The sequence below is a fragment of the Danio aesculapii genome, chromosome 2, assembly GCF_903798145.1.
Source record: "Danio aesculapii chromosome 2, fDanAes4.1, whole genome shotgun sequence".
Lineage (NCBI taxonomy): Eukaryota > Metazoa > Chordata > Actinopteri > Cypriniformes > Danionidae > Danio > Danio aesculapii.
The window spans coordinates 42,122,787-42,136,588 of NC_079436.1; the positions used below are offsets into that span (position 1 = coordinate 42,122,787).

Genomic DNA, 13,802 nt, shown 5'->3' on the forward strand with positions numbered 1-13,802 from the left:
TAGCCGGTGAGTGTATATCAGAAGTTTTTTTTGCTTGTTATATATAGATTTCTTTTCTCTTATATTTATTATTTACATTTAGTTTGTTGTAATAAAATAACATTTTGAATAAAATTAAGCTTTTATGTTTTGCAATTTTGAAAAGAATAACGAATTTTTTATCACATGAAAGAAATTGACTTGCATAGAAATCATCTGCTTCATATCTTTGTGGAAAAATATGCATGTGTTCAATACATGGTATCATCATGCAGTATTCCTGACAAAACAGTTTGTGTTTCTAGTAAAAGGCAGTATTTGTGGTTAATTTGTAATCTCAAGTTCTTAATCTTGTAAAAATAAAATAAAAATAGCATCAGCTAAAATGAGAAATAACGTCTGCTCTAACTGATGTTTCCAAAGACATCTTACACTCGCCCTAAAGATCAGTTTATGGTTATCAGAGTATGGTTATGGTACAGTTAAGAACAAATGTACACACTCAGGACACTCAGGGCTGTGTGCTTTACTTCACAGACACATGAAACTTTATTATGGAGCTGCACAGGATCAAAACAGCTTTGGTCACTCAAATGCAACACACACCGATAGCCTGTAAATGCCGAATTTAAATATGCACAGACTAAACTTGTTCATACAGATGAGATCGTTAGTAACAATATCAATCTTATCACTGGGTTTTTAACAACGATTGTACAGTATGCAAACTCAAAACAGAGCGAGAAACCGTCCCATCATGGTTTCTTTTACATTTAACATCCCAATTTAAATGCAGACTCATGTTATTTGAATCACACCACGTCAACATCTGCATTAATAACTGAACTGTTCATCCACAGAGCATCAGGATATGTACTGTAGAATCTTATATAAGCTTTTTATGAAAATAAGGTTTTCTGTGGATGTGTACTGAATTAATCTTCTCTATATGTTAATAAAAAGTCTTTATATGAGGACGGAGATCATACACTGTGTCTGTAATATGCCCGAATTAGATAATTACGTCTTTATGTTTACATTTTTCTATGCACAAGTTTGCTGTAAGTTCATAAAGCACAACCGCTGAAGTCTTGCATGCATTTCTACTTGCTATCCACACTATTTGTGTGCACAGATCAAATTTGAGTACTAAACGAAAGTGGTAGTAATTCTTAAGATCTTGTAGTACAGTCATATTTAATAATAATAAATGTTTCCTTGGCTTGCACAATGTTTATGCTGTGAGTCTGTAATGATAAACTGTAGTTGTCACATTTAACCAGCAGAACACAGCTCTAAATCTTAAATAACAAATCACAGACGGATCAATTCAATTAATTCAGGTCTGATCAAGTATATATTCAGAACAAATCTGGTGGTAGTTTTCTGTGCAAATAGAAACAGCATTGAGGAGAGAATTTGAGAACAATGAGATGGAGGAGATTGAAACGAATGTGCTTCCATATTCACACAGAAGTAAAACGTTGCACAGTTTCTAATTGCTAATGAGTATCGTCCAATTGTTTTACAGACAAAATAGTTTCTATATATCTTCTCAGATCGGAGATCAGGGTTTATTTACAGCTGAGAGAGAGAAACGGGGATGGAAGTATCACTGTGGCAGGACTTTGAGAATAGCGTTCACTTCTTCGGCTACAGTCGTCAGCGCAAACTCAAACTGATCCTGAGAAACACACAGACAGCATTGGTCAGTGTTAAAGCATACTGCAGTGGATATGAGTCTGACGGGGCTTTTCACATTTGTGTTTGTATATTTGACAGATGATTATATACCTGACTGACAGTGTTACTTAAAAAAAAGGAAATAATTACTTATTACATCATTAAAATTGTATTTAAATAACTGAAAATTGTTTATTTTAGGTCATTTAAAGGCATAGTTCACCCCCAAAAATTTACTCAATATTACTTTCACACTTTTATGAGTTTCTTTATTCTGTTAAACAAAATATAAGTTCATTCATTCATTTTCCTTCAGCTTAGTCTCTATTTCAGAGGTCGCCACAGTGGAATGAACCGCCAACTATTCCGGCATATGTTTTACACAGCGGATGCCCTTCCAGCTGCAACTCAGTACTGGGAAACACTCAATCACACACATGCACTATGCCCAATTTAGTTCATTCAATTCACCTACAGTATGCCGCATGTTTTTGGACTGTGGGGGAAACCGGAGCACCCGGAGGAAACCCACACCAACACAGGAAGAACATGCAAACTCCACACAGAAATGCCAACTGGCCTAGCCGGGACTCAAACCAGTGACCTTCTTGCTGTGAGATGACAGTGCTAACTCAGTCACTGTGCTACCCATATAATAAGTTATTTTAAAAAATGTTAGAGGCCTGTAACCACTGTCTTTCATAGTAGGGAAAACACATACTATGGAGATCAATGGTTACAGGTTTTCAGCATTTTTCAAAATATCTTCTTCTGTGTTCAACAGAAGAAAAAAAAGAAACTCATATGGGTTTGTGACAAGTGAACGATGAGTAAATGATTACAGAGTTTTCAGTTTTGGGTGAAATATCCCTTTAATTACTTGACTCAAAACTGCACAAAATCCCTAGAAATCTAAATTCATACAAACAAAACATTTTTTACTCATTTCATTTTTTAAATTTAGGTCAAAAAGGATATTTTATCTTTACTTAAAAATGTAGTACTTAAGAAAGTTTTAACACTATAAGTATCAAAACACAAAACCTTTCAAACTAATAACATACCATATTTTATACATACCATTTATTCACATTAAATCCGTGTGAAAACTAAATTTACAATGGTTTATTTTGCTAGTGCCCATCGCTATTTTTTTTAGGTGAACACTTAATCTGTCCAAGTTAAATAAAATAAAAGTTTGCTTTGGTAATCTTCAAATCAAAAGAGAGGCAGTCCTATTCTGTTGACATCAGTTTGACGGTTTTAGTCACAATATTCTTAACCATACCCTGGCACGTGCACAGGTAGGGCTCAACCTGTGCAGAGCACATGTTCTTTTTTTGTCTTGAATAAAAAATGGCCCTTAAAAATGAATGTGTGCCTCCCGCTCTTCAGTATGCGATTGTCCTAACCCACCCGCTTTTCAGTTCGCAATAGTCCATCCAAACCACCATGAAACAAAATAAATCAAGGATTCTGTTACCTTAAGGTTAAGACTGACCAAGGGTAAACTAGTTCAGATGTGAAAGCCCTACTTACCTTGGTCTGAACCATGTTGGGTCTCTGGTCTCTCAGGTGCTCCAGGGTAGCAGCAATATCAATCTCTTTTGCACCTGAAAAAAAAAAGAAATTGCACTGCTTAGTATTTATATTGAGTCTGCATTATTACTGAACTGATCCTCTGCTTTCTTTGACTTTACCTTTGGCCATTTTATTCAACACCATGTCGATCAATATGTATGTTCCAGTGCGCCCAGCTCCATCACTGATGGAAAAAAGCAAGAGAATTCATGCATGTTGAAGCATTTTTTCATCCATCAGATGAAAAGGTGTAGATGTGTTCGTTTTTATTGTTGTTTTAAGTCATCTACAGCTTGGATGGCCTGAGGGTCAATAGGTTTCATTTTTGGGTCAACTATTGCTTTATTCCAAATGGTCTTTTTTCACATTAGTCACAATCAGTGTTGGGTAACTCAATTCAAAAACTAACCAATTACATCATTAAAACTGTATTTTAATTAAGTTTTCAATGACTGAACTTAAATACTCAATAAATAAATTGATGACTTAACACTACTTAAAAAATCTTTAAATTCTTTAAATGTGAGCCAAACAGGATTATTTTTAGCTTTATTAAAAGTGTAACACTTAAAAGAATAATAAAAAATATATGTATCAAAACACAAAACCTTTCAAACATCCCATTTATTATATTACTCAATTAATTGTTTCTTAAGCATGTTTAATCATCTTGATAAATGAAACCGTTTTTTAGCTGATAACTAACAATTGAACACAATTACTCTGTTTCTCTGAAATGATTTATAAAGAACTGTTGAATTATTTACAGTATTCAAGTACATTATAAATAACAGTAATTAAATGACCAAAAATTAAAAGTAATTCCTTACTTTACTTTTTCTGCAGAAGAGTAATCTAATTACAGTAACTGGACACATAACGTAACTAATTACTGGTCACGATGTAACAACAACAACTTTAGCCTTATGTGACTTTGCTTTCCCGCTGATGTCAAAATGACAGCATGATGATGGAAAACTGCCAAACTAATTTTCTTACTACCATCTGTCCTTTTGCTATTTTCAGCCACCATGTTAAACATAAAACAGCAAACACTTTTTCCTTCTCAGAATTGCCCTGATTTCAGACCTGCTGGTTTAAATTTTACAGGAAGAACATAAGAGGGTAAAAAAAAAAAATTTTTCAATTCAATTGCTGAAATTTAGTCAATAATAACTGGGATTTGCTGCACTATATTATTATTATTATTATTATTATTATTATTATTATTATTATTATTATTATTATTATTATTACAATTTTATGGTAAGTATAAATATATTTCATTGAGTGTGAGAGTGTTTACTTACCTGCAGTGAACAATAATAGGACAGGATCTCCCACGGTAGCATTTGTTTACTTTCCTATTGGAAAGAAGACATGTATACAATCATAAAAACTTAGACAAACAGACAGACAGACATATGAAACTTGTAATTAGCCTTCAGATGCAGCTAAACTCAGAAAAAGGACAGAGTTCTGAACCTCTAATTAACAATATTTATAATTATTTTGTGCTAATTAAAGGGATAGTTCACCTTAAATTGCCTCATTTGCTCACCCTTTACTTGTTTCAAACCTTAAAGAGCTTCGCACAAAAGAAAATATTTATTTTTTAAATTGTTGGAAAACTGTAATCACTGACTTTCATATTATTTGTTTTTCCTTCTATGGAAGTCAATGGGTACAGGTTTTCAGGTTTCTTCAAAACAACTTCTTTTGTGTTCAACAGCAGCAAGAAACCCACAATAGCTTAGAAATCATTTGAGGGAGAGTAAATAGTGAGTAAATTAAAATTTAATATGAACTGTACTTTTAATATTATTGTGGAAACCATGTTAGAATTATTCCAATACTCGGATGAATACAGAGTAAAAAAGCTGCATTTATTTGAAACAGAAAAATTATTAACACTATTAATAATCTGACTGTTAATTTAATGCATACTTTTTGAAGTGAAAGAATTAAATAAGAAATGATAGATTTCTAGATGTCTAATTACAGACAAACTTCACTAACACACATCATTTTGAGCACTTTCCACCATCTCCAATTATGTTTATACTAAACTAAAAATATTTTCTAACCCCCTAAACCAGGCATGGGCAAACTCGATCCTGGAGGGCCGGTGTCCCTGCAGAGTTTTGCTCCAACACTAATCAAACACACCTGAACACCCAAATTAGTGTCTTTAAGATCACTAGAAAGCTACAAGCAGGTGTGTTTGATTAGGGTTGGTGCAAAACTATGCAGGGACACCGGCCCTCCAGGATCGAGTTTGCCCATCCCTGCCCTAAACCTTGCCCAAATGATTTTCATTTACAATATTTTCAAACCCTGACCCACACAAACACACACACAGTCACATTAACTTCAGCCATGTTACTGGTTTACACTCATGTTTACGGCTGCTGGTTGTATGCTAGGGCTGCACGATCAATAGAAAAAAAGATTGCGATATCGATTCGACCCCCCACACGATTTTAATCCAACATCTTTACCATTCAGCCAATTATATTTTCATGTTAAGGAGAAGCATAAAGGGAGTCGTACAAGTCATAACATTGTTTTACACAGTTGGAGTCAGAATTATTACCCCCCTTTGAATTTTTTTTGTCTTTTTAAAATATTTCCCAAGTGATGTTTAACAGAGCATGGAAATTTTTACAGTATATCTGATAATATTTTTTCTTCTGGAGAAAGTTATTCTTAGTTAAACTTATTTGTTTTATTTCAGCTTCAGATTTTTTAAAATCCATTTTAAGGTCAAAATTATTAGCTCATTTAAGCTATATATTTTTCAGAGTCTACAGAACAAACTATCGTTATACAATAACTTGCCTAATTATCCTAACCTGCCTAGTTAAACTTATTAACCTAGTTAAACCTTTAAATGTTACTTTAAGCTGTACAGAAGTGTCTTGAAAAATATCTAAATATAATTATACATGGCAAAGATAAAATAAATCAGTGATTAGAAATGAGTTATTAAAAATATTATGTTTAGAAATGTGTTGAAAAAAATCTTCTCTACGTAAAACAGAATTTGGGGAAAAAAACAAACAGAGGGGCGAATAATTCTGACTTCAACTGTATACATTGCTCAGCAACATGAACACCTGCAAATGGTGTAAAAAGTGTCACAAACTGTTTTTATAAGGTATAATTAACCAAAAAGTGTCATTTCTGTCTTAATGTAATGACGTATTCGCAGCCGCGAAATCACACATGAGCTGACACACTGTTTGTTTACTACTGAGAGGACACGCACACATTTACTTTAGTAAACAGAACCTGCATAGGCTGTGAAAAACAAAAAATAACGTTATAAATAATGCTCATTTTGTTGCACAGAGCCATCATTTCTCAGGAGCCGTGCTGGAAATATGATTTGCATGTATGTTTTTATTCTCAAAGTGACGGCAGCCGTGACATGAGTGCACTCGACAGTGAAAGTAAAAACCAAACCCGTGCGCATCATTTAAATGTTCGTATCCCATTGTAAAGTTATGATTATGACAAGCATTTGGTTTGTTTTTTTCTTTCATAGCGAACACAGAGAGTTGTACATGAGAAAAAATGTGTAGCAGTGTCAGTATAGCTACTTTAGCCTATATATCGTTGAATATAATGCAAAAGGAAATCTGATAATGACAAATGTCTCATTTTACCAGTGTAATAAAATGGTCTAATAATGTTGTCAATGACAAATGACAAGCATATGTGTCAAACATAATAATTAAACTTTAGAATTATTAATAGTTGTATTTTGATCCCTTTTACTGTGCATTAACAACCAGGACAAATTTAAAGTCTGTTCAAGTCCACCATTCCAAGTCTATAATAAATTAGCATTTTAACCAACAGTAGACCTACACATGGGCCTAATATTATTATTGTTGCTTTATCAAATGTTTGAGAATAATAATAATAGCCTACTTCTATCAACCTTTATTTTACATCTACATAATCCTGAAAAAATCCTGATCTTGATTTTAAGCAAAAAAAAAAAGAAAAAAACAACAAAACATCAATTCTGATAGGAGTAAAACGGAATATGTAATAAAGAGTAGAGGTACGCACATAATTGTTTGTAAGAGGGAAAGAAAGGAAGGAAATCATAAGTAAGAGGTTAGCAGACAGAAAGGCTGAATAAAGATTTAGGGTAAAGAGAGGTAAAGTGAGAAGGGGGAGGGGGGTCTGGTATCCCAGGGTGCACTTGGATGCAGAGTCGCAGTTGTCAATGATCACTTTTGTGACTATGCAACTGGAGCCAGTGAACTAGCTGCACGACCACAAAAATGACACTGGCAACCGCTCAGGAGCTGACACACACACACACACACACATTCTAAAAACACACAGACAACACGTGTGCAGACTCTCAAAGACGTACCTGCGGAAGTCCAGCAGGGTTTGGCTGGTTTCGGGCGTTGGGTCGTTCAGCCAGGTGTGATAGTGGAACTGTGTGACCGTACGGGTTTCGTTCGTCTGCATGTTCTTCAGGTAAAAGCTCCGAACCAGGAAGTCCTCACACCAGACGTGCTCGGAAACCAGATTAACCTACACAAACACACATATGAAGAACAAAAGTGTTAATAGACCACACAGCGCTACATACACAGTACAGTTGACACCATAAAATATAAAAAACATAAAAAACCAAAGCAAAATTATGCCTCATTCATACTAACAGCGACACGCAGCTACCAAACAACAAGCGACTATTCTATTTCTATCTTCGTTGATCTCCATCTACAAGAGCAATAGTGACTGTTGGCGACAGGATGAGAGTGTCCAGTGATGTGACAATGTTGAGAATTCTCCAACTTTATGCAAACGAAGAGCAACTTTCGAGAGCAACAGCCAAAACGAGCAGCTGTAGAGTTGTGACCTACTCTGAAAAAAAAGGATTGATTGGATTTACTGATTTTTTTTAAGGTAAGTGGTTGCAAACTGTTTATATGGGCTGAATTTAAACAAACAAATTAAGTAGAACATTACTCAATTTAATTTCTTTGTTTAAATTCAGCCCATATAAATTGTTTGAAACCACTTACCTAAAAAAATCCATAAATCCAATCAATCATTTTTTTCAGTGTATACTGTACACCTCAGAGTTTTCTGCAGATAAATAGCCGCAATGACAGAGCACACTATTTATTTCTTGTTCATCTTCGTAATTAAACATTTCATTTATATTTAATGTTTTTTTTCTTCACAATTTTTATTTTCAGTAGCAAAAAATATTTTATATAATCTTTTATCTATTATAATCATTTATATAAGTGACCTAAAAGTGGGAACACTTTTTCAATGTCTGCTAGGGCAGTTACAAAGTGACTGATAGTCTGTGAATGGGGCTTTTTTTGTCACCTCAAGACATCAATTAATCCAACATAAAGTAGTACATCGGCTTCATTATTCTTGGGTTAAGCTTAACAAATTCTACCCCTCCATCTCCTCTAACTGTAACAAATGTGAATCTGCAAAGGGCTCCTTGGGACATCTATTTTGGTCATGCCCAAAACTTTATGAGTGTTGGACCGAAGTTTTCAGATTCTACTCTTCTTATTCTTGTATTTTTGGTTGGTGTGACTCAATTCATGGGTTCAGCCATCAAATTAAAAAAGCTGTCCAATATGGAATGATGGTAGCTACAAAAAAAATATTCTATGTCTATGGAAAAAGCATCAAAACCACTTTTTAAATTCTCTCTTTCTGAACTCTCTAGCACTTTGCATTTAGAGAGACCCAGACACAACCTTTCGGACAACATGGCTTCGAAGCCACCTGAAAACCCTTTTTTTAATTATCTGTCAAATGTTAAGGATAACAGTTTAAAGGTATGACCCTTTCATTGTAACTAAGCAAAATTATGCAAAATGCTAAATAATCTGACCAATGGGGTAAGCAAAATAATCTTGTTTCAAAGCGAAAACAAAATTATTTTGCTTGCCCCATAAGCAGATTATTTAAGGAAGAACTCGATGTACATTTGCTTCAAACCTGTTTGAGTTTTCTACTATAAAAGTTATTATTTAAAACTGGTTTCCTTTGAATTCCATGGTATTTATTTTTGTATAATGAATTGTTAAAAATATATTTTTCAAAAAAGCTTTTAAAATTCCTCAAATATTCTTCATTTATGTTTCAAGAGTTCACACTTAGCTGATGATTGTTATAAAGCTTGTTTGGCATGCTGTCCCGGGAGAGAGCCCTGAGCTCATAAGATCCTCGAGCCCGGGGCTCCCTCCCATTTGCAAGGCGAGAGGGGAGTTTGAGCTCAGGTAGATCTCCAGAGCTCCCCAGCTGTAGCAGCTAATGAACAGATAGTGATTGCTCTTAAGAGATTACTTACTAGGAGCATGTCTATGGTGCTGATTTGTGTTAGTCAATTAAATTAAGTTGCATGTTTTTCCCTGGAGGAAACCAGGGAACCTGGGGGAAACCGCACATGAGCATGGGGAGAACATGTAAACTCCACACAGAAACGTCGGCTGGCTTGGTAAGAACTAGAACCAGAGACGTTCTTGCTGTGAGGCAACAGTGCTAACCACTGGGCCACCGTGCCACCCATCTAGGAAAGGAGGAGGAGTAGGGGTGGAAGGGGGGATTCTTCAAAACAAAGATGGCTGTTATATGGAACTTAGGGTATTTATAATGACTTAGGAATTGTCTGATTGGTGAATCATAAACTGAATAATGCGGGACCGACTGCAAGTAATCATAAGCACATGATCCTCTCAAAATTAGTTTATAAATATACCACACTAAATAGAAAACTAACTCAAAGGTTTGGATACTTTTGCACTTTATCAACGCACACTTATGTTACAAAGCAGGGGTGTCAAACAAATGGCCCATGGGCTTGATAAGGCCCGCAAACGGGTTTAATCCGGCCCGCGAGATGATTCCGCAAAGTATAAAAATGAGCTGCAATTTTTCAGTAAAAGAAACTGCTGTTCCAATTGTGTCCACTGGATGGCAATTGCGATCTGTTAATTTCATCTGATCCAGAAGCCTGAATCAGTGTCAGTTTGACAGCCTTCTCAGAGAGAGAGACCACATCTATGCCCTGCCATACCACACTGAGGTGTTCTCACAAGGAAACGTCACTATTTCACGTTTTGTCAGTTTAGTTCAGTTGTACGAAAAGGTACGATATAAAAAAGGAGGCGTGGCACCTAACCTCACCCCTAAACCCAACCATCATTGGTGGATAAGCAAATCATACTAAATTGTACAAATGAGATCGTACAAATTCATATGAATTAGCCACTAAATCAAAAAGTTACAAATTGCCGTGAGATTGTGTTGTCCTCAGGCTCCAGCTTTATGTTTTATGTTGATCGTATTAAAACAAAGAAAACTACCTGAAGTTGTTGTTTTTAAGTTTTATATACCATAATTTTGACCAGTCCGGCCCACTTGGGAATAGATTTTACTCAATGTTGTCCCTGAGCTAAAATAAGTTTGACAAACTTGTTATAGAGTCAGCAGAGGTGAGCACACGTGTTCAAATATGGCTGAAGACTCTTCCATTAAGCTGATTATGATGTCAGGTATTAGCTTCTTGCTACCAAAACAGCTCAAAACAGAATGATTTTGGCATGTACTGTACCTCATAAATGTGGTAGAGGTTGGAGCCTTCATCAGGCCAGTAGTGATAACACTGCTTCACACCGTTCTCAGTGAGAGGAGTCAGCATGACAATGACCACACACCCGCTTTCCCAGACCATCTGCAAGAGGACACACACACAGCGTTACACACACTGCATGATCACCTGCAAGAGGACACCCACATCGTTACACACACACTGCATGACCATCTGTAAGAGGACACACACGCCACACAGACATAAACTATGCTCACTCTTCCTGACCATCTGTGAGAAAGCACACGCACATACACACACACAGACTCCCAGACTCTGTGTTAGTGATTGTTTACAAACACACTCACCAACAAAATTAACAACACAACATGCACCGACTAGCTTAAGACTACAAACAAACCATTTACCTGCCAAAAGTCAGCCACAGAGGATGGCAGTGGCCCCTGAGTGGCGATATATGCAGGGTTACGAGGGTCATGATCCATCTGAAAGAGCGAAAACAACTTCATTACCAACATTTAGACAGGCTGTTTAATTAATGTGACTGAAACGATGAATGAAAATGAATAAATGAAAAGATTGAACAGTGATCGAACAGTGCACCACCTGATAAAGTTGTTTATGTCCATGCACTGTCTGTGTTTTATTGAATCAATACACTCATGGAAATCAGCAGATGTTGCAAACATATAGTTGAAGTCAGAATTATTATCCCTCCTGAATTATTAGCCCCCCTGTGTACTTTTTCCCCAATTTCAAGATTTTTTTCAACACATTTCCAAACATAATAGGTTTAACAACAAATTTTTTTAGATAACTGTTTTATTTTATCTTTGCCATGATGACGGTAAATAATATTTTACTAGATATTTTTCAAGACACTTCTATACAGCTTAAAGTGACATTTAAAAGCTTAACTAGGTTAATTAGACAGGTTATTGTAATTAGGCAAGTTATTGTATGATGATGGTTTGTTCTGTGGACAATTGAAAACAAACATTAAGGGGGCAAATAATTTTGACCTTAAAATGATTTTTTAAAAAATTAACAACTGCTTTTATTCCAGCCTAAATAAAACAACTCATTCTTCATACGACTTTCTCCAGAAGAAAAAATATTATAAGAAATACTGTAAAAAAATCCTCGCTCTGTTAAACATCATTTGGGAAATATTTGAAAAAGTAAAGAAAATTCACAAGAGGTTAAATAATTTTGACTTCAACTGTACCTACAAAACCTCCTGCAAATGTACATACTGCAGGCTGGTTTTCAGGATCAGAGAGAGAGAGAGAGAGAGAGAGAGAGAGAGAGAGAGAGAGAGAGAGAGAGAGAGAGAGAGAGAGAGAGAGAGAGAGAGAGAGAGAGAGAGAGAGAGAGAGAGAGAGAGAGAGAGAGAGAGAGAGAGAGAGAGAGATGCGGTCTACACACTGCAGTGTAATTTGATCTTCATTTCGTCTTTTAGCACTTAATCCCATTCTGTACACACACAGTTCAGTAATTACGGTAATGGCACCTCCATACACTGAATATTGTTACAAACCCAAAGACACTGGCTACACTTCAAGCATGAACAAAACACATCACGCTGTTTTAAGAGTGACAACTGCATTTAAATACAAGGCTGAATCCACTAAATAACTGTTTTGAGTGTGTACGGTACATGACTTACTCCAAAAATTGTGATGACTGACATTGTGACAACCTGGCAAAGAGCACATTTGAAATCCATTATTATTCACCAAAGTAAAAAAGCAGCAGCCAAATGCTGCATCCCAATTCGCATACTATCTGTCCTAAATAGTATTCGAAAATAGAATTAGTATGTCCCAAACCATAGTATGTTGAAAAGAGTATCCCAGAACTTCCCAGATGGTTTACAATTTCCGGTCAAAGTTTTAAGTGTAGAAGCGTCCATACTCTAACCGCTGATATTACCCATGATGAATTAGATTAGAACTACAAACTTGGGTAAAAAGTGTAAATAAACTATAAACATGATGGATTCGCGAGACCGACTGTCAAGTAGAGAGTAAAGTTTCGGTAAAGGTGTTTTAATGGCTATTAATTAATATCTAGCCAACTGGAAAATATTTCAATCACATTTCCGTGTTATATTTCATCTGCAACAACAATGTGAACTTATATCAAGATATGGCTGGACAATAACTTCTGAATGCAATTACCCAAAGAGCTGAGGAGATTTCTTTGCATGAAAGACTCGTAATTGAGAGAATAACCTGCTGCTGCTTCTCCAATAAGGAAGGTAAATAAATAAGAAAGAAATGTGGATGATGTGTCGAGATGATTGACTGGGGACGTAACTAAGCAACATAATGATCTGTTAACGAGGAAGTTATATAACCCAAAGCTTGCATACTCTCCTGGTACACACTCAAAAGTATATATTTTTCCCTTCACAAAAAAGTACATATTTTTACGGCGTAGTACAAGTATGAGAATTGAGAGCAGCAAAAGAAGTAGGTTCGTGATTAACGATTTCAGCACTTTGCAGAGCACACTTTTGCAGTGTTGCCATGTCCACTTTTTATAAGCGACGCAAAGTATAAAAAACATATATACAAAGTGTCTTTGGGCTTAAGCGATTGAGTGTATGAAAATAATAAATTAATAAGTCAGAAATAAATTCAATAAATATAGGATAATTTGATTATGGATTTGTTCTTGTATGCTGTATAACAAGATCTAGCAACACTAATCAGTCAGCATACGTTTTTGAAAGATCTTTCCCTGTGATCTCTTGCTCTTTGTATATGGAAAAGAGAGAGAAATCGTGAATAACTCATGAACTGTGCATATCTGGAACAGGAGTAAGCACTGAAAGGTAAACTCATAACCTAATTTGGCTGCATTGATTTAAACAAGGCGGCTCAGTCGTTAGCACTGTTGCCTTACAGCTAAAGGTCGCTGGTTCGAGTCC

General features: G+C 35.6%; 1 protein-coding gene across 1 annotated transcript in view; it reads right to left on the minus strand.

Annotated features, from left to right (window-relative positions):
- Positions 1–770: 770 nt before the first annotated feature.
- The window catches only part of slco5a1b (solute carrier organic anion transporter family member 5A1b), a 45,672-nt gene continuing 32,640 nt past the window's right edge, over positions 771–13,802 (minus strand). The window contains exons 17-23 of the mRNA XM_056479812.1: positions 11,272–11,349; positions 10,868–10,987; positions 7,640–7,806; positions 4,554–4,607; positions 3,363–3,427; positions 3,202–3,275; positions 771–1,663 (exon numbers count right to left, since the gene is read on the minus strand). Coding sequence (XP_056335787.1) covers positions 1,592–1,663; positions 3,202–3,275; positions 3,363–3,427; positions 4,554–4,607; positions 7,640–7,806; positions 10,868–10,987; positions 11,272–11,349 — 630 coding nt within the window. The 3' untranslated portion in view covers positions 771–1,591. The remainder of the gene's footprint in view (positions 1,664–3,201; positions 3,276–3,362; positions 3,428–4,553; positions 4,608–7,639; positions 7,807–10,867; positions 10,988–11,271; positions 11,350–13,802) is intronic.